This window comes from Aquarana catesbeiana, linkage group LG03 (genome assembly GCF_042186555.1).
Source record: "Aquarana catesbeiana isolate 2022-GZ linkage group LG03, ASM4218655v1, whole genome shotgun sequence".
Taxonomy (NCBI): domain Eukaryota; kingdom Metazoa; phylum Chordata; class Amphibia; order Anura; family Ranidae; genus Aquarana; species Aquarana catesbeiana.
In genome coordinates, this window is record NC_133326.1 from 585755325 (window position 1) to 585779364 (window position 24040).

Genomic DNA, 24040 nt, shown 5'->3' on the forward strand with positions numbered 1-24040 from the left:
TGGGACCAGAGAAAAGGGTACAGAAAAAAGGGAGAGGGAGCTGCTACAAGGCTCTTGGCAAATGAATTGCTGAGCTTAGGTATAAATAAAAGAGGAAATATTTCAGTTACCTAAGTTAATCCTAGGGAGTAGACATGGACACCATAGTGAGTATTGAGTGAATAGAGTAGAAAAAACAGAGGAGGGTGTTGGAGGGAGTTATCTAAAGCGAGATGGTATAGTTAGGGTTTTGCAGCCAAGGAGACCACGATCAATTTGTTAACATTTTCCTGTGTAAGGTGGACTTTCGGCGAACTAGATTTAAATTTCATGTATGTGTTAGGCATTCATGGGAGGTAATACATTTGACAAAAGAAATCGAACAGCTTACAACACATTGACAAAAAGTAGATCAGCTAGAAAGGAACGCAGCAGTATTAAGAGTCAGAGACTTATAATGGTCCTGTCGTAAAACAGTATGTTGATTGGTTCGAGCAAATACATATCAGCCTTTTTTTTTTTTAACCTGCAAAGCCAAACACTAAATACCATATAATCCATAGTTCCTGCTATATTGGGGTTACATATATAAAACATGGTTACACTACTGTATAAGAAAATATAAATCAAACACTAAACACACCTATATTACAAGGTTCAGCAGGCTAATATAACACATTGGATCTCCTAAGGCAGGGATATGCAATTAGCGGACCTCCAGCTGTTGCAAAACTACAAGTCCCATCATGCTTTTGGCTCTGGGTGTCATGCTTGTGGCTGTCAGAGTCTCGCTATGCCTCATGTAGTTCTGCAACAGCTGGATGTTCGCTAATTGCATATCCCTGTCCTAAGTGTTATAAGCATTCCATTTATAATCATATATGGTCTCTAATGAATTGTAATATAATTCTGTGCTATAACATGTTGATTGTTCGATTGTAAAATCTTGTCCAATGGAAAAAAGATGGCATTAAGAGTGTGGCTGCTATAACATAATAAAAGACTTAAACACCCCTTCATCATACTTCTCAGACCCTTTGATTGGTTGTGTTATTTCTGTAAATGTCCTCTCCAGGGCTCAAAAAATATTGTTGCATTTGCAGCTGGATATCTGGAGGCTCCCTTATTGTGAAAAGTATGAAAAGGGCTTCCAAATTGTGATTAGCTCCACAAAACCTCAAATCCCTTTTTGGGGCCAGCATGTTGGAATGAGGCCCTTGTAGTGCTACTGCTTTCTACAACCCAGCAATAGCTAAAACTTTAAATGTCTGAACATCACAGCTGCTACCCTAACAGAAATGCACAAGAGGAATTTTGTGTTTACTTTTGGAAGAAACCATTTATGTATGAAGGGCATAGCTGAAGGTATGCCAAACAATAGGTAGCCACAGTCTGACCGCTACAGATAGTATTCTGGGAGCATTTAAGCAAGTTCACCCATCTCTACATATGATGTATGAAATTTTGAAAGTGTTCACAACTGTCAGGGAAACTAAAATAACTTAGGATTATAAATAAGGGCTTGTTCACATTGTGGATTTTTCCATACTTTTATGGGAACTTGACAGGTGGTTCTGACCTCTGCAAATGCCAAAACTGTGTACTGAGCCTAATGACTTAGTTCACACATTGTAGTTGAAGTTGGGTGTTGTGACATGGTGACCCAAATAGTATCTGTAGTGGTCAGGCCTTTGCTGCCCATTGCTCTTGATGGCTTTGGTAATCCAGCCACAAGCAGAAGGCTTGACATAAAAATACTGTGAATTGAATGCTCTTCTGCATCCTACACAGTGTCAGCAAGGCTTAAAGGTGTAGTTATACTTAACGTTATTTGGTGGAGCGAGGCAGGGCTTCATCTCCCCATCATATCTTTACAGGTGGTTATGATCCTAGTAGGAAAATCTGAGACTGTGAAAACCTGTAAAAAACATGTTCTGTAAAGAGCATGGCTTCCTGGTGGCCATCTTTGCTTGTGTTATGGTGTCACTATCCTCTTAATGAGCAGTAACTCCCCTGGAATGCATGGAGAATGTACACCAGAAAGATAGGAGCCATCTTACAGAAAAAAAAAAGTAGCTATCGCTTTAGATAAGCAAGGGTTGTGTTTTTTCCCTGATTTGGAGTAGACATAAAAATACCAATTATTATTACGAGTATTTTATGGATTAGGCAGAGTCTTACACTTGCCTATGATAAAGCCAAATCATATGTTATAAACCTGATCATTTTTACACCAGTTTATAAAATTGTAGCCTACCTTGATTGGGGAGTACCATTTTCTGGAACTATTGGGCTTGCCATAGCTGGTGTTGAGAATTTTTGGTGATGGAAACTCATATTCCTGCTCTGGCATCTTCACCCTGGCATTCTTGGCTTTCTCCAGTTTAGCACCTTCTTCTGTGGATCCCCTCTCCCCCCAGCGAACCTGCAGACATAAATGAAAATGTTAGATTTTTATATTAGTCAAAACATTGCAGCCAAACCCAGGAATATTTATAAATGCAACATGCATTTTTAAATCTTTGTGTAAAGCTTAGTCTAGGACTCATTGAACATATCTACAATCTGCATAGATTGTTAATGTGCATAAATTGGTAAAAATACAATTCATGCTGTAGTTTAGCTCTTGTCGGAAAAGGTAATGTTATTCTATGGTCTGAAGAGCAAGTTCTGGCAAAGTGTTAAATTAAACAAAATCTTTACAGAAAACTAGGATTAAGGAGGATCATCTTGGGGGTTGGGTTCTTCTGCAGAAAGAAAATATTGAGAAGTATGAAAATACTTATTGCCAGGGCTTTTTTCTACCACCTCTGGTGCTGGCCTTGTGCTTGCAGGTCACTAATGTCACTTGTAAACACAGAAGCCCAGCTTTTGTGTCTACAAGTGACAGTGCTCCTCTCCTGGCACTACCGGAAGCACCACAAAACCCTTGCTGCCCCCTTTCCCCCTTCATCTCGCCCCCAATGGTCTCATTCAATACCTCTAGTGCTGGCAGCAAAAAGAGCTCAGAATTGGAAGAGGAGCATCTTCGAGCTGCTGTTGAAACATGTGAGGGCAGGAAGGGAGCTCACTGCCCAGCCTCCGAGATACCAGCAGGATACAACCTCCAGTAGTTTGTTCCAGGATGTGTATGGGGAGATAAGCTAGTGGGATGTTGTGGGATGCCAAGAGGGTGGAAAGGTGTTAAGATGTCAGGGAGGCAAAATGTTAAGTGGCATTGTAGCGAGGTGCCAAGGTGCATAGCTGCGAGTAGGCAGCCCCATTGAAAGCAATGAGAAGCTGTCAGCTCTTGCAGATAATTGCTCAAGCAGCGATCACATGCGAGTGATCAACCCTGGTCACAGGCAGTCTGGGTCCAGGGCCAATCACTCACATGTGATCGCTGAATGAGTGAGAGCCCGCAGCTTCCCATTGTTTTAAATGCGGCTGCCTACTTACAGCCAAGATTGCAGACAGGGTGCATTCAGAAGTATGGATGCACCCTCAAGATGGCAGGGGGGCTAAAAGGGGGGGGGGTAAGTGTGCAGGAGGGTTTTAAGCAGCAGTGCTGTGTGTCTGCAGATGACATCAATTGCTGTCTCTATGCATGCCACTAGCCGTGGCCACTGCAGTAATGGAGCATTGAATTAGAGCTCGTTCATACCTTGTAACTTCATACTGCCTGAACTCCTTTCCCTTTATATACTATCCATCACCATACACTCTGCACTGCTCTCCTCTACATACTGTCTGCCATCATACACTCCAAACTCCTCTCCTGAACATACTACCTGTAGTCATACCCTCCACACTCCTCTTCTAAATATACAACCCCCAATCATACCCTCCACATTCATTTCCTGAACATACTACCCACCATCATACACTACTTCTCTGTGGAACATACTACCCACCACCATACACTCTGCACCCCTGTCCTGCATATACTACCCACTGCCATAATCTCTGAACTCATTTCCTACATATAACATCATGCACTGTACATACCGCCATTCACACCACACTCCTTTCCTGCACATACTATCATACACTCCATTCTTCAATGAATGCCCCCCCACATAAAGTACATTCTACAATGGCTTGCTGAACGCACAACTAAAAAAAGGTGTCCCTATCACTCTATTTGAAACCTTTGTAACTATGACCTTTGTACATAACACACTCCTGGTCCCCCCCCCCAACAGGGGGTGTGGTTGGGTTCCTGTTCCTATTCTCTGTAAAAAGAAAAGTCCTTATTACTGTAGCACTCCTCACTCCTGGGGAGTGTGGAGCGACCCCCCAGCAGCATTTCAGGCTAGTACTTTGACATCTCAGGGTGGGAACTTGGTTAATTGTGGGTTAAAAAAAAAACAGTTGAATGCCAGTCATTTTAGCCTTTTCTGCTGTTTATTTTCTCAGTAAACTTGGCTAGAGGCTTACTCAGGCACAGGATACCTAAATAATATCCTCCTTTTTTATTTGGACAGTGCATTCCCATTCGGTCTAGGACTAGCATTGCTGCCATAAATGCGTTCTGGCAGTATATTTCCAGCACTCGGTAGATTAGACTTAAAAATCCATGTAAATCCAAAAGTAGTATAGAGGCAGTCACATGTATTGCAGGGAATGTTCTTCCAGAAGCGCATTTGTGAGGTCAGGCACTGATGTGGACGAGAAGGCCTGGCTTGCAGTCTCCTCTCTAATTCATCGCAAAGGTGTTTTAATTGGGTTGAGGTCAGAACTCTGTGCAGGCCAGTCAAGTTCCTACACCCCAAACTCGCTCATCCATGTCTTTATGGACCTGACCTTGTTTGTGCACTGGTCTAAATCATTTGGTGGAGGGGGGATTATGGTGTGGAGTTGTTTTTCAGGGTTTGGGCTTGACCCCTTAGTTCCAGTGAAGGAAACTCTTGAGTGGAGACTGCAAGCCAGGCCCTATCGTCCACATCAATGCCTGACCTCACAAATGTGCTTCTGGAAGAATGGTTCAAACTTCCCATAGACACACTCCTAAACCTTGTGGACAGCCTTCCCAGAAGAGTTGAAGCAGTTCTAGATGCAAAGGGTGGGCCAACTCAATATTGAACCCTACGGACTAAGACTAGGATGCCATTAAAGTTCATGTGCACGGGTAAGGGCAGGCGTTCCAATACGTTTCGTGATATAGTGTGTATATATATATATATATATATTCACAGTTGTGCTCATAGTTTACATACCCTGGCAGAATTTATGATTTCTTGGCCATTTTTTAAATCATAATGACAACAGAAACTAGCCAAATGACCCTGATCAAAAGTTTACAGGTGGTCAACAGTATCAAAGGCCGCAGAAAGGTCAAGTAGTAGGAGTATGGAGTACTGGCTGTCGGTTTTAGCAGTTGGTAAATCGTTAGTGAGTTTTAGTAAGGCAGTTTCTTTATCTTCTCAGATGGTAAAGCTGCCCATTCCTCTTGGCAAAAAGCCTCCAGTTCCTGTAAATTCTTGGGCTGTCTTGCATGAACTGCACTTTTCAGATCTCCCCAGAGTGGCTCAATGATATTGCGGTCAGGAGACTGAAATGGCCACTCCAGAACCTTCACTTTATTCTGCTGTAGCCAATGACAGGTCAACTTGGCCTTGTGTTTTGGATCATTGTCTTGTTGGAATGTCCAAGTATGTCCCATGCGCAGCTTCCTGGCTGATGAATGCGAATGTTCCTCCAGTATTTTTTGATAACATACTGCATTCATCTTGCCATCAATTTTGATCAAATTTCCTGTACTTTTGTAGCTCACACATCCCATAAACATCAATGTTTCACAGTAGGAATGGTGTACCTTTCATCATAGGCCTTGTTGACTCCTCTCCAAATGTAGCGTTTATGGTTGTGGACAAAAAGCTAAATTTTGGTCTCATCACTCTAAATGACTTTGTGCCAGAAGGTTTGAGGCTTGTCTCTGTGCTGTTTGGCGTATTGTAAGTGGGATACTTTCTGGTATTTGCATAGTAATGGCTTTCTTCTGGTGACTCGACCATGCAGTCCCATCTTTCTTCAAGTGCCACCTTATTGTGCCTCTTGAAACAGCCACACCACATGTTTTCAGAGAGTTCTGTATTTCATTTGAAGTTCTTTGTGGGTTTTTCTTTGCATAACAAACAATTTTCCTGGCAGTTGTGGCTGAAATTTTAGTTGGTCCACCTGACCGTGGTTTGGTTTCAAAAGAACACTTCATTTTCCACTTCTTGATTAGAGTTTGAACGCTGCTGATTGGCATTCTCAATTCCTTGGAAATCCTTTTATATCCCTTTCCTGTTTTTTTTTTTACTTCAAAAATATTTTATTTTGAGTAATAAAAGTCATATACAAGTTGAATATAAGAGGAACAAAAGAGATACAATGGGACATAATAATTACGTAACTCAGTGTGAGCAAATGTGAAATCAGAGAGCCATACCAAGATCGTTTCAGAGAGATGATCGAAAATATGCATAACAACGAAACAGTTAATGGAGCCCTATAAACCGGTTACTAACAACCTGTGGGCTATTTTGGACCTCTGGATTACGTCAAGACAGATATTGCCGTAGTAAGATCAGGCCGGGCCGGGGAAGACTCCCTCTTCACCTGGCACCCCCCAAGGGGATCAAGCTGTGCCGGGAGGGTAATCTCTAACCCCTGACTCCAACCCCCATCCCACCATGGAAAAGCAGTATATACTGAGGATAATGGCTATTTACATAAGCATAAGATTACTGTAACTCCGATTTTCGTAATAACCTCTATAACCCAAAACGTTTGGGTATTATAAAACGGGGGAAATGGGATAAAATAGGAGGAAAGGAAGTTAAAGATAGAGTGAAAGTAGAGAGTGTAGAGTTTGTCTATCAGCAGGCTTTTAGTTCAATTCAGTTTGGCTTAACACTAGGGACGAGGGAGATGCCTACGTGGTGGGCCCAGGACTCCCAGGTGGCCTCAAATTTGTGGAATGTGTCTGATAATATGCTGGATAACTTTTTCTGAGACATTATCCAGGAGATTTTCCTGTGTGCAGCCATTGCCGAGGTTTCGGTTGTTTCCAGGCCTTGGCAACGGTAAGTTTGGCTCCTAGTAGAATAAAGTGGATTAGCCTTCGAGTGGGAGCGAAGATCTTTGGTATCCCGGCATTGAGGAAGGCAACCATCAGGGTCCTGGGGATCTGGCATCCAGCAAACCTATCGATAATGTTGACTATTTTTTTCCAGAAAGGGCGTATTCTAGGGCATTCCCACCAAATGTGGGCCATTGTGCCCAAAAGTTGGCAACCTCTAAAACATAGAGGGTCTGCCGAGGGATACATAGAGGCCATTCTGGAGGGTCTATAATAACATCTAGAAATTACTTTTAAACTAGCTTCTATGAGGGATGTATTTAGAATGCCCTTGAAGGATTTAAAACAAGCAGTCTGCCGGCTCTCCAGGTCCCAGTGAAATTGGAAATCCAACTCCCAGAAAGTCATGAAAGGGGATTTAGAGTAAGCAAATGTTGTCAAGCTGAAACAAGTATGTACATAGGGAGTTTAAACTTTATTTACTTGTTCTGGATCTTTGATTCAAATTAACAAAGCCAGAGATAGCCTACAGTAAACTGGCATTTTCAGAAGGTCAGTGATTTTTCTGTGCTCCAGTTTTCATAAAGCAGACCAATTATTCTTAAAAAGCTGTTGGCATGATATGTGACACACAGACTGTGGATAATATTATGAAAGATCCAGTAAAACCAGAAAATGCTCAGAAGTTATATCCTAGTTTTAGTTCAGAATCATGCACATCAAAGTGGGTCAGACTGCAGGCACCATGCTCCCTTATTCCCAGTTGTTGAAGCCTCCCTTGCTGTGGAGCCAGATATGACTATTATGCAGTTCATTTGGTGAGAAGATCCCAAGTTTACCGAGGATAGTGAAAGAAAAACTAATTGTTGGAAGCATTCTCTCTGTGTATGTTAATTTTGTCAGGTCATGCATTTAGAAAAAAAGGAGCATCTTGCTTCAGCTTACAGCTTCTGAGGGCAATGGGGAGCCTGACATGCCTCGCATTGCTTTCAGGTAGTCTTTTCAGGTTTTGGTGAAGAGAGGCAGGTTGTAAGTGACCACGTCTTTCAGGATGAGTAACAGTGGGGGCAGCGGGGGCCTACTGACTGAATGAAAAATATTAACAGTGTGTACCCAGCTTAAGCCATGAGCACTAGACAAAATCAATTTTATGATGTGAACAAACTCATATCTTAGAAGAGCATGGACCAACCAGGATGTATGCTGATATCCACTGAAATATGGGTACTGGGTGCATAGGCTTCAGAATATTTGTTGTATCATCATCAAGCTGGCTGAGGGTGGACTGACAACCCTCAGCTAATTGTTACATAAATTATTGCTTTGCCAGAGCGTCCAGATTGCCAGCCAAGGCCTCCAAGCCAGTACATACATTTTTTTTAACATTGAAGTACTGAAAACACATTTGGTAAAAAAAAAAACAAAAAAAACCTATACGATATTAGATCACCAAAACCCTTCTTATACGATATTTATAACAAAAAAATAATAATTACCTCCATTCTCTTAATTCCTCCCACTCCTCTTCCCCCATAGTACGAAGCATCTACTGTGGGCCATTTCTTTTTGGGAAGACCGTCATCATCTTCATCCTGTCCAGAAGAATATAGATAAGGAATAATGTTTCAAGTAAAACTCTTGATACAGTGATAAATATTCATTTAAATTGTATGTAAACCTTAACAATAAACTTATTTTATTTTTAAGCTGGCCATACAGGTGTCCAACTGGCTGAACAAAAAACCTGAACTAATTTCTTCATACACACATTCGATGTGGATCTGGGAATTCTCCTTGCTGTGTCATTGTATTCTGACAGGGCCCACCTTTAGAATACACTGATCAGTGCTACAGCTAATTCGCTGCATGCACTGATCGAGCAAAAATCTACTAGCAAGCCAGTTTATGAGAAGTTGGATGATAAATCGAATTCCCATGAACAAGAACAGCCATACATTGATTGAAATTTGACCGGTTCCTGCCAACTTTAGTTTGTTAATTACAAAGTGTTTTGTTACATCTGTTCAATAAATACAAGCGTATCCTGTTGATATAGCAGAAGTCCAGTGAGCTGATAACTTTCTGTGCTCTCTGCTGATTATTCTATTGTTCCCAGCTGTCTTTGTGGACTACAGAACACATCACCCTGTATTAAGGGAAGAGAAGAGGAAGGGGTATCTGTATTTCTGTTCTAGAGTAACAACAGTGCTTCCTCATAGACATTGTACAGTAATGAGCATAGCCACCCTAGGACAGGAAGTGTGCTAGCACATTTCCTGCAACCATCACATCTAAGGGCTGGTAAGCTGCAATATATTCATTATTTTAAGTAGGGCTCAAAACACAAATACCATACAATTGGTAATAGTAGCTTACTATTACTTTACTAGCTGCTATTATTTTAATCTTAGATTCAATCCTGCACCTGGGTCTAAATTCCCAATAAACGGAATACAGTATATAAACATACTACACATTACCTAGACCCCCATTTATAACAAAGGCTGGATAATACCCTTCACAGGACATTACAGTGATTACTCCATGATACACCTACATTTTAAATTTAATTTTAGATAAAATGCAGAAAGTGATATGTAGCCTGCAGTGTCCTACAGAGGGTTCTGTGCATAATACTGCAGAGAACACTCCAGGATAGGGTTGCCACTTGTCCGGGATTCACCCGGACAGTTCGGGTTTGAAATCATGCGTCCAGGTTTCAGACTGCCTGAAACCCGGACACATTATTCAGACCGGACTATGGCTTCCAGATGCATCTGGATGAGAGGTGCTGACTGCCAAGGGGTGAGTGAGATCCCCTTTACACCAGAGTTCTCAGTGTTCCCCCTTAAATCAGGGTTCCCAGAGCATCCCTTATGTTAGAGTCCCCAGAGTTCTCCCTTACATCAGAGTCTGCAGAGTCCCCCCTTACAGTAAAAGGGGAACTCTGTGGACAGATGTAAAAGGGGAACTCTGTGGACTCGGATGTAAAGGGGGACAATTGTTATTAACTTTATATGATTAGAAATGTTATTTAATAGCAAAATATATGTATAGTTTATACTATAAAAAAAACAAAAAAACTGTGTGCCGCTAAAGTGTTCGGGTTTGACTTGAAGAAAAGGTGGCTACCCTAGCTACCCTACTACAGAATAGGAGAATAGCCCCATCACATGACCTGTCAAAGTTATGTTTCAGGTGTCTACCTCCTGGGGCTTCATTTGCGCCAGAGTTCTGAAGAGAGCAAAGATGTTGGAAAGCATACAGCTCTGCTTCATAATTATCCCTTTTGTTATTAAAAGCAGCCTTATGGCTGAGGTTAGGCCATATCACAGCTTTACTACGTCATTACTTGTAATAAAACTCCAGACTTGTATCTTACTGCTGACAAGCATCTCCATTCAGTATTTCATATTTTCCCACTTAACATTACATTTTTTTAGTTTTTTAGCATTGAACATAATAAAGAAGGAAGATTCACTTTAAAAGGTTTGTTCACCTTGTCAGAAAATTAAATGGTAAGCTAACACCCTACACCCTCCCCTCCCTCCCAGTCTCTGCTGCACTGACCTCGGTGGATGATACAGTTTCACCATCCACCCAGCTTAGTGCAACAGTCCTGTTCTTCCCCTTCTTTCCATGGGAATGCTGGGATGGATCAGACCAGTTCTGATTGGTCAGCGCAGTCATGGGCCAGTATGAACCAACCAGAATTGCTCTGATCTATCCCAGCATCCCTAAGGTAAGAATAGCGTGGTTTTCAAACCCCAGGACTGTTACACCATGGACAGTGAAACTGTATCACCCACGGAGGTAAGTGCAGCAGAGACCGGAGGGGTGGGGCAGGTGTGTGATGTTAGTTCATCTTTAAATTTTTTCTGAAAAAGTGAACTAACCCTTTATGCTTAGCAGGGCTGGTACACAGACCATATTCTTCATTTACTGGTTGTTCTAGCCCTAACCTAATGTGACTTTGTGAAAACACGGTGGTTAGAGGCAAAGGCTTAGTGTGCCTAATGGTAAATCTGGCATTGGACATGTAGGCTGCAGTGATATGCCAGGACTGCATTCTTCTTCTGACTATTGGTCAGCTAGTACTAGTATCAGAGCTATTTATTTCTGGAAAACACTTTGTTGAGGATACAGACTGCAACAGCAAGAAGGCACAACTGCAAGACTACAAATCACTGACGTTAAATAAAATACGTTTGAACTAGTTTGAATCCTTTCACAATCCCAGATCATCTCTAGAATAGTTTGGATGATAAGCCATGACAAAAGAATAAAAATTCTTTAATGTCCTCCTGGGTACATTCCATTCCTGTAATAAATAACCTTTGATATCTTATGCTGGAAAAGTCATGTGTAAATTCCAGCCAAAAACTTGTTGCACAATACGTTTTATTATTTAAAGCAACCTGAACTGGGAGAAATATGGAGCAGCAAAGATAGCCTTTCATACTGTTTCAGGCCAGGTTTCCTTTAAAGTGAAAATTATTTTCTGTAAGTAAATTTTATATATACCAAGTTATTATTGTATTTGCCCACCCAAAATTAATTTAAGGTTCTAACTTTCATTATAGGAAGATTTGTCAGTCACATTCAGACTGTTCCCTTAGATATAGAGAAAGATGAACAAACAAGTGGGAAAAAAAGAAGAAATTAACATTTTAGTGCATGTGTTCTGCTTAGCACCACTGGCAGAGTTAAAAAATTGACTGCAACAGGTTTGGGTGGTGCTGTGATTCTGGAATCAATGAGCAACTCTCTCACTGCCCCTCATACTCAGTAGAGACACATTGTATATAGTGACCCCCCAAAAAAACAGTAGATGAGTGAGCCAACCAGCTACCACCCTAAAAGAGTATTTTATGCATTAAGGTAAACAACCCACAGTATGCAGCCCACCCAGCCCAATAATTATCTGAGCCTTATCTCGATCAAGAGATTTGCACAAGAGCAGCTTCTCTCCTGGCTCTCTGCCTCCTCGTTGGCTTAGAAACAACAGTGGAAGCCATTGTCAATCACAGCTAGTGAGGAGGCAGTGAGGGGCGGGGTCGAGCCGCTCTCTGTGGGTCTTATGGATACACAGAGCGGAGCTGGGAAGTGAACATGCAGGAGTGCCCCCCATAGGAAGCGACTTGCTATGGGGGCACTCAGCAGGGGGAGGAGCCAGGAGTGCCAGACGGGAACCCGAGAAAAGGAGGTTAGGGGCTGCTCTGTGCAATACCATTGCACGGAGCAGGTATGTATGACTTTTTTTAAAATTTACCTTTAGTATCACTTTAACCTAAAAAATAACATTTAGTAATAGTAGCTTACCCTACGCTCATTATAGCTCTCCACGTTCATGCACATGGACATTTGTAAACATTTTATATGCCTAGCATACCTTTCCCAGGGTTTTCTTGTGCCTGGAGACCCATAGCCTGCCATACAAGTGAATGGCTGTACTCTTGTAAACACTGATGCTTCCTTGCATCAGCTTTTACCCATGCATGTGCATCCATCCAATGTATTTCCCAAACATGGAAAGAAGCATCACTGCTTAAAAAAGTAAAAAAAGTATGGCCACATACAACCGTTTGCTTGTTTATACTAGGCACATAAAATGCCTACTAATGCATATGAAAAGAACCCTAATTCTTTCTATTCTCTCTTCATATGCCTTTATTCTATCTGGTGATTCTGTTCCCATACCTTCCTGTCCTGGGGTGACAGTATTCCCTGGGCTGCTCCCTAAAATGGAGCAGCATTTTCACCCTAGGACAGCCTTTCTCAACCTTTTCACAACGGAGATATTATTGAAATAATGTTCCAGTTTCAGGGAACCCCTGCTAAAAATTACAGCTGCGGCTACTGTGCATAGCTAAATGGTTACATAGTTAGTCAGGTTGAAAAAAGACACTAGTTTGTCTAGTTCAACCAATAAAATACGTTAAAAAAACACATACACAAATGTAAATGCTTCCATTTACATTATCCTATACCCACAGTTGATCCAGAGGAAGGCAAAAAAACAAAACAATAAAGCATGATCTAATTTTTTCAGTGAAGAAAAAAATATCCTTCCTGATCCCCCATAAGGCAATGGGGTACTCCCTGGATCAACTACCCCTGGTGTTATTACCTCTAAAAAATAGTATCCAGTCATATTGTGTGCATTTAGGAATGCATCTAGCTCTTTTTTTTAAATCTACTGAGCTGGCCAGAACCAGCTCTTGAGGGAGTCTATTCCACATTTTCACATCTCTTATGCCCCGTACACACGGTCGGACATTGATCGGACATTCCGACAACAAAATCCTAGGATTTTTTCCGACTGATGTTGGCTCAAACTTGTCTTGCATACACGCGGTCACACAAAGTTGTCGGAAAATCCGATCGTTCTGAACGCGGTGACGTAAAACACGTACGTCGGGACCATAAATGGGGCAGTGGCCAATAGCTTTCATCTCTTTATTTATTCTGAGCATGCGTGGCACTTTGTCTGTCGGATTTGTGTACACACGATCGGAATTTCCGACAACGGATTTTGTTGTCGGAAAATTTTATATCCTGCTCTCAAACTTTGTGTGTCGGAAAATCCGATGGAAAATGTGTGATGGAGCCTACACACGGTCAGAATTTCCGACAACAAGGTCTTATCACACATTTTCCGTCGGAAAATCCGACCGTGTGTACGGGGCATTACTGTAAAGAAGCCATTCCGTATGTGAAGGTTAAATCTCTTTTCTTCCAGATGTAAAGAGTGCCCCCCTGTGCTCTTTAATGACCTGAAAGTGAATAACTCTGCAAATTCACTCTATTGACCACTTATGTATTTATACAGAAGAGAAGAAAAGATTGATCGCACACTTGAATCCAAAAGATGCTGTAGAAATTTCTTTATTGTCATGAGCCAGACAAAATTGCAATGATGATCAGTTGACGCGTTTCAGACGAAAAGAACCGTGCTTGTTCACAGCGTGAACAAGCACGGTTCTTTTCGTCTGAAACGCGTCAACTGATCATCATTGCAATTTTGTCTGGCTCATGACAATAAAGAAATTTCTACAGCATCTTTTGGATTCAAGTTGGAGACATCCTGTAAAGACGTTATCCCACTGCATAGCTTGGTGTCATCTGCAAACACTGAATGGGTACTTTGAATCCCAGACCCTATATCATTTATAAATATATTAAAAAGTAAGGGTCCCAACAATGAACCTTGGGGTACACCACTAATAATCTTAGACCATACAGTGGGTACACCACTATTAATCTTGATCATAGAATGCATTAAGATAAAAGAAAATTCTCACTTCAAAACTCCTTTAAGAATCATTAACCACTACTCTCTGAGACTGGGTTCACACCTATGCGAATTGGATGCAGGTTTCCCTGCATCCAATTCGCATGACAGGAGATTGTGACCGGCTCTCAATGGAGCCGGTTCATACATCTCCATGGCGGCCACGGAGCGGAATGCACAGGGGTCCTGTGTGTCTTTGGTTCCGTTTCAGGTCCGAAATCAAGCAAAAATTCGGCCTGATTCATCCCTGAAATGGAGAACAGGGACTCACCGGACTCCCTGCTGCGAGCCGCATCTGGCATAAGTGTGAACCCGGCCTCAATAGGGTCTTTTAGCCAGTTTTCTTTCCATTTACAAACTACATTTTCTAAGCCTGCAGACATTAATTTACACATTAGCAGCGCGTGGGGAACTGAGTCAAACGCATTGGAAAAATCCTGACTGCTAATGTCATTGAAGAAACACGTGATGCCATGTCTGAGGCGCTTGTACACAAGGCCAAAGTGGCCTTGGGGAACAAAGTGAATGTGCATAGTACATGAAGTTTAGAAAACAAGAGAAATGTTTGAAATAATATTTTTTAATTAACCCACTGATGCACCTAATAAGGGTCCATAGTGTATTTACACTTTTTGGGAGGGTTTAATTATAACAGTCAGTTTTTAGGTGAATTGGCTCTTTTGTTACCATTCTTCTATTTGCATTCACTGCACATAAAAGAGGAATTTCTGTTCCTATGTATGTGTTTTCTTCATTCCTGATGTTTCCCCATCTCTCTCCTCTCCTCCAGGCATAGACAAAAGTTCTCACAACAGGAAATGCCAGGAGTCAGGAGATCTTCCTCACAAACCCAAGACATGGGTGGAGATTCAGTACCTGCCAGGCAGGGAGGGACCTGTCATAACAAGCTCACCATCTCTCCTTACTGTTTATGAAGAGTGAATGGGAACCATAACTGCGCTTATTAGATGGGAAAATAAACACGTTGCTTTTCCACCACACAGCACATAATTCAGTCAAGGGTCAGAGAATGGTCAGCATGTAAACATGTCTTTATTTCAGCACAGGTAAATCAGGAAAGTCAATGAGCTGCTGACTGTGAGATTGCTGGAGGCTCTTGAGAACAATTCACGCAGCCAAGCTGGTATTCATCCCAGATGATGAGTGGGATCTGCAGTTCTCCACTGAAAACCTTGCTACTTCTTTGATTAAGGCTGGCCCTACACGGATCAAAACAAACAGATTCCCCCATCCACACAAATGAAGTGCTTGGAAAAATCCTCCCCGCTGTGCTATTGTATTCTGACAGCGGGGACCCCTCCACTGTCAGAATACACTGATCAGTGTTGCAGCCAATTGGCTGCAGGCACTGATTCAATGAAAGATTTCCAACAGTCCCCTTTGAGAGAGGTCAATCATTAGATCGGAAACGACTCTGCTGAGCTGGCCAAATTTCAATCTATTCATGACGAACTTAAGAATAAAGCCCCACTTGATAAATTGACTCATATTTAATATGCAACCTGGTATTTCCTAGACATGTGCACACTGAAATATTTCGCTTCGGAATTTTGTTTTAGTCCGAAAAATAAATTTATTTAGCTACTCCTGAAATTTGTTTTTATTTATTTTGTTTAGTTAAAAAATGCATTCGTCCAAAAATCCGAAATAATTAAGGTGGAATCTGTCATTGAAGGCTTATGGTGTCTGTCGAATGTTCTAAGAAAATTCGACGGAGCAGCTAAACTGTACGACGCCGCATTTCCAGTCGAATGTTCCGCCTACAAGCTATAGTAGAATTCTAATGTTGTATGACACTAGTAATAATTATATTTATTAATTATTATTACTAGTCAACCAACATTAGAATTCTTCTATAGCCTATGGGCGGAGCATTTGACCATAAATGTCGGCTCGCGGCGACTGCTTCGTCGAATCTTTATGTCGAATCTTTTCTCTCTATGTCGAATAATCTTGGACTAATAGAGTTAGGTTAGGCACATTCGACCTTTTTTGCTATTGTCTCTATAATGTCAAATCTTTTCTCTCTATGTAGAATAACCTTGAACTAATAGAGCTAAGGTTAGGCACATTCGACCACAGGTTCGATCGACACAGATCGTTATTGTCAGCGTGATGTCAAATCTCCTATCTATATCGAACTGTTGTCACAACGAAAACGCAAAAATAAAGCATTCGTTTATGTCGAATCTTTCGGTTTTTGGATTCTGCACGTTCGTTATCGTTTGTTAAAACGATAACTAAAATACCCAAAATTCGGACGAAAACGAATGCACATGTCTAGTATTTCCCTCCAATCCTCTGTGTACATGCCATGCTCATGGTTATTGCAATGTAGGTACACCATGCATCCAGCCTCTTCCTCAGCAGCATTAGCATAGATATGCCTCCTACATTTTGTCAGGCAGCCAATAAAACTTTAAAAAAACCTTTTACTACTGCCTGTGTTGCTGTTGGAGATGTTTTCTTACTTCTTGTCCAGTGAAACTGTTATCACTAGGACAAAAAAAATTGGCTGGACAGACACTATAATTCACACCAGATAACAACTTATCCCTAAATCTGTGCTGATACAAAACATTTGCAAAGTGATAGAAGGATTTTATCAGACTGGTAACACTGGTGGTATGCAGGAGAGAATAGGGGGACTCGTTAAGATCATATGCACACTAGACGCTTAGCCTGTTGTGCTCCTCTTGTGCTCCAGGAATTTGTTCCTGGTTGCATACATTCCTAAATGTTAGTGCACCATCTAGCCCTCTCCAGCTGCAGCAGCTTTCAGCCTCTCATAGACTTTTTAGAGGCTGCCGGTAGTAGTGCTGGATGGTGCACCTGTGCATTCCACTTGCACGACAATGCTGAAATCTCAAGCACAGGGGCTAAATGCCCAGTGTGTATGAGGCCTAACCGGTGTGCTTGACTAATTACATCATGTCAGCTGTTCTTTAGCACTAAGTGCTTGTTCACGCCACATCATGAGTTAAATTATTGCACATAAAAACATAGTATACTGTATGAGTGTGTGTGGGGAAATTCCATTAATTGTTTATTACACCCAGGTGACATACCTACTGTAGAGAGGCATGGCATTCTGCCCTAGGTACAGCTATGCTAGAGGTGCTCAAGGGGCGCGCAAGGGGTGCTCAAGGGCCACACCCCCACACCACCACCAGATTTCCAGTGCCCTGTTGCCCCCAGCAACCCTGTCAGATGCAGACTGTACACTGTACATTATACACTGTGCGGTGGTACAGAGCCAAAGGAATTTGTCCTAAGCTCCCCCTCAGCTCTGATGTGACAGTTAGGGGGAAACTTAGGGGACTTGCTGGGGAAATGGTGAGACACAATTTGTGATGGGGAAGCTTTAGGTTTTGCTGATGGGGGCAGAGGGGAGGATTGGGGGATGATTTCTAGTAGATAGGTTTTGCTGGGGGAGTGGGGACTTTTGATTGTTGGGGGTTTTCCTGGGGAATAGGGTGGGGAGGAGGATGAGAAAGGGAATTTCTGGCTGTATAATACCAAAATTGCCTAATGCCCATCTATTGTCATAATTGCTTTTATATTGTCACAATTGCTGGTTTGCTGTCCACATAAAGTCACAACTGGCAGTTTGTTGCCTTTATAATCACAATTGCCTGCTTTTTGCCCCTTTATAATTTAAATTGCTCATATTGTCACATTTGTGAATGTGTTACAGGTCGCCATATTGTCACAATTGTCTGCTTTCTGCCTGCGTATTGTAATGATGTGCTGCTTGCATATTGTAACAGTTGCCTGTTTTGTGTGTATAGTATGCAATTGCCCACTGGAGACCCACGTAGAATAGGCATTTTATGCCTATGCATTGTAAAGTTGCTGCTGTTGAATAATAAACCCTTGAGTCTTTTTTTATTTAGGACGCAGTTATAATTCCTATGTTTCACCATAGCTTGTGTGCTGTTAATAAAACCCTGAATTTTATTTGTTTTTACCAGCATAAACATGATTGAAACATTAAGATCTTCACTGTCTCCATTTTTTTCTTTGCCCATTATTCTTATTTATTAAATATAATTATTACTACTGAAAATAATTTTGATGTATAGAAATTCATTAAGGGTGTGTGTGTGTTAAAAAATGATCTTTCTCTGGGTGGCAACTACGCTAGGTATTCCACTGGTACACCCCAAAACTTGTCTACAGTATGCTGCAAATGTTCCTATGCTATAGTGCACCACAAGGCACAGATGTACATGCTCTGCATGTTGGGTACACTTTCAAAAATAGAAGAAGACCTATTGTTTCTTACATTATAGTACATTGATGGCCTTCTGAACACAAATGCACACCCTATTCTGACACTGCTAGATAAAGCAAACAATATAACAGTTCCTCCTCATTAAACATGGATATATGCATTAAAGTTGAGGTGGATTGTTATTGTACATTCCACCCTGTGTGTGTTCTGCATGGCTAATACATGATGATTACAGAAAGAAGCAGAAAGGAATAGATCTACCCCCCTGCTGCGTTCTTGGAGTCATTGTGCAGCAACCTGAAGACAGATACAGCTCAGCTTAACCCAAAAATATTTGTGCACTGTGTGAAGAAGACTGCACAATGTAAAAATGTTTAAATCTTAATGGTGTTTTTTAACACAGACCAGCAGAACACTAATGAGTTATAAACTTTCCACGCCCTCCCGTTCCATGAAGCGTTCGCCTCATCTGGTTCTAATCTGTAAACCCCACTCTATTTTCCTCCCAGTAATGAGAAGTGGAAAACTAACTTTCATTTTTTGTTCTTTTTTCCTTGCTGATATCTGGCAGAACGTTTAAACTGAGAAACCTAAACAATCAAGCAGGAAAAATATTTCAGATGATTTTCTAAGTTTGAGGCTAATCAGAAGAATGACATTGGGAGCTTTATACCTACAGGATGCATGCGATAGACTCAAATTTTCTAATGTTAAAGTACATGTAAATCCGATCTTATGGCGATGTCTGAAAAGCTGTGAGCAGGCAGGTCACTGACCAGTTAAGATGGTCAAAGACCGGTACCCCCCGGTAGAACCTGGGGACAAGATGCCTGTGCAGTACCTCACGGGTGTCGAACCATTGGTGCAAAGGTAAGTATAGTGGAGTCTAGTTCTGCTTTAAAGTGTTACTAAACCCAGGACCTTGCATTCACTATATCTGGTCTCCCACAGTACACAGAACATGGAAATGCAATCATTTTAGTAAATATAAACTGCTAAATACCCTTTCTCATCAGCAGTATATAGCAGTCTTGTGACTTCTGTCAGTGCCTGGTTAAAGCTTGCAGGAGGAGTTGTCATACTGCACTGAGCTGTCCTATGAGGATCCAGGACCCCTGACCCTCTGTCTTGACAGTGCCGATTGGCCCTCTGCTGATCACATGCACTCTCCCAAGAAAAAAATAAAACTCGCTTGCAATAAACACCAAACTGAGCATGTGCTGCCTGACTCCATAGACTGTCTTATCCAGACATGTTTTGGAGACAATGCCAGAAGGGGAGGATCTGTGCATGCAGGATCAATAGCCTTTTTACACAATGCAGATGATTAACCCCTTAGGTAACAAGCATGGTTTACGGCATATACAGACTGATTTTACTGTTGTGGGTTTAGTAAAACTTTAATGATATTTAGTTTGCTCAAGCACTGTGTATTTTAAACAACTGCCATGTTTATTAAATACCTATTTTAACTTTTTTTAATCCTTTGTTGTTTCCTCATTGACACTTGCAGAAAATGTTCTTTTTTGGCCTTGTTCACATGGGTATACTTAAGTGAACACTTGTGTGAGGGCTGTGTTTTGCTCTGATGGGATACACAGTCGTTGTTGTGGGACTGCCTGCATGCGGATGCATGGAACACCTGTGTATCCCATGCAGGCAAACATGTTCTTTCTCATGGGTATATGCTTAAATACACCTGTGTGAACAAGGCCTTATACAAGAATGGTTGAAGCTACTCCTGTAATACAGAGCAAGCCTCAGACAGCTGGGATTTGCTGTCAATAGTGATTGGGGAGTGGCTGGAGAGGAAAAGGACATTATAGACAAGCACTAGGTAATCTTGCTGATGGTTTTTATTTTTTATTTCCCTGAGGTTCAGAAATAGTTGATTTACTGGGGAATCTTCAGAGACAAGATGGATGCATAATAAACACCAATATTTTTATTGTAACAGTCCCACGATATCAACATTTCAGCACCTCAAGACAGGAGAAAATATTAACAGGTTTCACGCTGAAGGTGCTTACTCATAACCGAGCACCTACAGCATGAAATGCGTTAACATTTTCTCCTGTCTTGAGGTGCTGTGATGCACCAGCATGTGGTCATCCATCCTGTTTCTGAAGCTTCTATGGTGATGAGACACCTGCTGTATGGTTTTGTGTTTAGATTGTAAGAGGACCGACCTGGAGCTATGCATGGTGCTTTTATACTGTTGAATATTATTAGCCAAAACAATGAAAAATGTCTTACTTTTTCTCTAGAGGAAAAGCACAATCGATGGCAATTTTTTTTTTTAGTAAACTGTAAAATGGGTGTATGCAAGGAACAATTGCACACTCAATGCAACTTCCTGTAGTTCTGGGCAATGGGGAAGCTTGGCCAGGATAGGCCAATTGTGGAACCAAATGGGGAATTGTGCTGTGAATAAATGTATGGGAGTAGGTAGAGGGAGGGGATTAATGGAAAGCAACCTAGTATAGGTAGCTGTTAGCTGCGGGGCGGGGGTGGGGGAGGTAAGGGTTTCAGAGACTTTGAAGCACAACTATTTCCTCAGGAAGAGCATCTCAAGCTGCCCCATCCACCCTCCCTTTAAGTTCTGGGCTTGTTTTATTTTACAGTTGCTACGGGTGTGTGGCAGGGCACAATTTTTTGGGGTAGCTAGCCAAAAGAGGCTATTCTGGTTTAATGTTGGTGGAATCTGTTTCCTAATTTGGATTTAAAATTCTGGCAGGCTCTTGACATTGCCAAATAGTTTTGAAGTAGAGGTGAAAATTATGGAGAAGGTGTTATTTCACGATTATTTCACGATTGGAGTACTTTTTTATTCTCATTTTACACTTGCTGCTTTGGGGCGGAGTGTATACCCCCAGATTGGAGTGTCTGTTGGTTTGTTCCCACTATGCCCTGCTGAGTTGCTCCTGTCCATATCGGGAGGATTTCGGAGACATCGGAGACCGACCAGTCCCGGCAGAGGGCTTAATCTGCCTGCGCTTATGACCTCGCTCTAGAGGGAGTCCACCTGTTCCGGTAAGGGTTCCCACTCACCGAGTGGGATATTTTCTTCAGATTGGGATTTCTTCTTCCTCTTCCCCTCTCTTCTCCTGTTGGTAAAGGTGGATAATCCTTGGAACCTCTTACCTCAACTCAACGTATTCCTCCTTTTTTATTCATCTTATTACTTTAACGGGCTCTTTTTTATTTATTATTTTTTATTTTTATACTTTTTTATTTTTTCTTCCTTTAATTATCAATTTTGGCTTTTATCACCCAGTATCAAGTTTTTTATGTATACATGTATTTTGTGTTGATGAATTTTTGAATGTTCACTGTTTATTTATCTATAAGCACTATATGTCACTTAATCTGTGATTTCTCATATTTAGCGCAACCTATCTTTTTAATTTTTTTTTATTATAGGTTTATTAAGGGGCCAGTGGCAGGTACAGTTAACTGTATCACAATTTGGTTTGCTCCAAAGTTAGGAGTAAGGTGGTGGCATTGTCAAAGCCTGGGGCTAAACATTTGATACCAGGTTAAAGTGATTGTAAAGCTTCAATTTAAAAAAATAAAAAATAACAAATATGTCATACTTACCTCCGCTGTGCAGTTCGTTTTGCACAGAGTGGCCCCGATCCTCGATTTCTGGGGTCCCTCGGCGGCTCTTGCGGCTCCTCCCCACATCAAATAACCCCCTAGGAGAAACGCTCTCCCAGGGGGGTTACCTTGCGGGCTCGTTCCCAAGTCCAGCATTCGGCATCCATAGACTATGAATATAGGACTCGGCCCCACCCCCTGGCGCCCGCGTCTTTGGATTTGATTGACAGCAGCAGGAGCCAATGGCTGCGCTGCTATCAATCTATCCAATCAAGACCTGGGACCTCATGCAGAGAGGGACAGCGTGTCTCCGCTGAGGGAAATACGGGGCTCAGATAAGTAAAACGGGGGGGCTTGGGGGGGCGGTCACTGCCAGGTGTTTTTTCACCTTAATGCATAGGATGCATTAAGGTGAAAAAGCACGAGGGTTTACAACCCCTTTAAGCCCTCATTCACATTGATGCTACTTTTAAATCGCCCTACTTCACTTGAAGTAGCGCGATTTCAAAGTAGCAGGTCAACGTGATTTCAGGTATTACTTGAAAGACATCTGTGCGGCTTCATGCACAGATGTCTATTGAAATCACACCTGAAATTGGCAAAAGTAGTACAGTAACTACTCAGCTGATGGAGAAGGGAAAGAAAGGGGGAAGCATTGATGATACTGTAAATGCAGGATAGGATGCCCCAGGATTGGAATATCAGATATTACAATATCTGCATATATCTATTTATTTTCTTGGGATTCCTTTGGTTAGATTCGGATTGAAGGGTGGTTTTCATTAAGCATCTACATTGGAGGGGATTCTGTATCATCTGGGGCGTCCTATCCTGCATTTACCATCAATGCTTCCCCCTTTGTTTCCCTTCTCCATCAGCTGAATATTCCTTTCAGTGAAAAGGTGAACCAATTGGTTACAGCATAATACAACTAAGGTAATTGCTTTATACACAGTCAGCTCTTTCCCTGTCCAGAAGGGTTGGGTTACTCAATCACTCTTTATATATTTTAGGTGTTTTTTTTTACATTTTCTTCCCTATATGGTCACAATTACATCCCACAAGCCTCGTTATGCACTGGAACTTCTGTACATAATTGACTAGTCAAGTCCTGGTAGGCCTGTCCTTTTGATTCATTATTTACTGATCTATGTGAAAAGTTGTTTAAAATTATGAAATATTATACCGATCAATGTTATGCAATTTATATATTGATATGTAACATTTTGCAAATGTTCATAAATGTTTGTCTTCTTTATCTATAGTATCAACTATATGCAGCACTCTTAAGACTCCTGAGGAAGCTCTTCAAGGCGAAACATGTAGAGCCGAAGTGGCTGCATTGTTGTATGAAACGCATGTTTATGTGATAAATTTTACTACCCTTCTTTTTAAACTTGTTATAAAACAAAATGTTGTTATATATTTTATATTTTGTGATAATTAGATTTTTTGGCACCTTAAAAGCCTGCTTTTTTGTCTCTCTAAATTATCCTAATCATCTTAAGCAATGCTTCAACTGGGAGCATCACATTACTAGGATGATCTATAAGATCGTTTCGTATGTCATCAGTGACGATACACATGGGGAGAAGCGAGGTGACGTCATCGCTGAGGAAGAGTAGTAATGGTGAGTACCTTTTGCATGTTAGAATTTGCACTGAATGCTATTACAACATTGAAGCTTTGTGAGGGTTACTTCAATGAATAAAGTGGCTGACTATTTTAACATACTACACTATGGGACATCTTTGTTTGTGGTGTTGAACTTCCATTTACAGAGCCCCCAGAAGAAATAGCTGTATGAGAGTGGCGTGGAGGACACAGCTGAGGTGGAAACTATAGGGGAAGATCATGGATT

General features: G+C 41.4%; 1 protein-coding gene across 1 annotated transcript in view; it reads right to left on the reverse strand.

Moving 5' to 3' along the window:
* Positions 1–24040, reverse strand: part of ANTXR1 (ANTXR cell adhesion molecule 1) — a 284719-nt gene that overhangs the window by 87472 nt on the left and 173207 nt on the right. The window contains exons 15-16 of the mRNA XM_073622022.1: positions 8524–8619; positions 2237–2404 (exon numbers count right to left, since the gene is read on the reverse strand). Coding sequence (XP_073478123.1) covers positions 2237–2404; positions 8524–8619 — 264 coding nt within the window. The remainder of the gene's footprint in view (positions 1–2236; positions 2405–8523; positions 8620–24040) is intronic.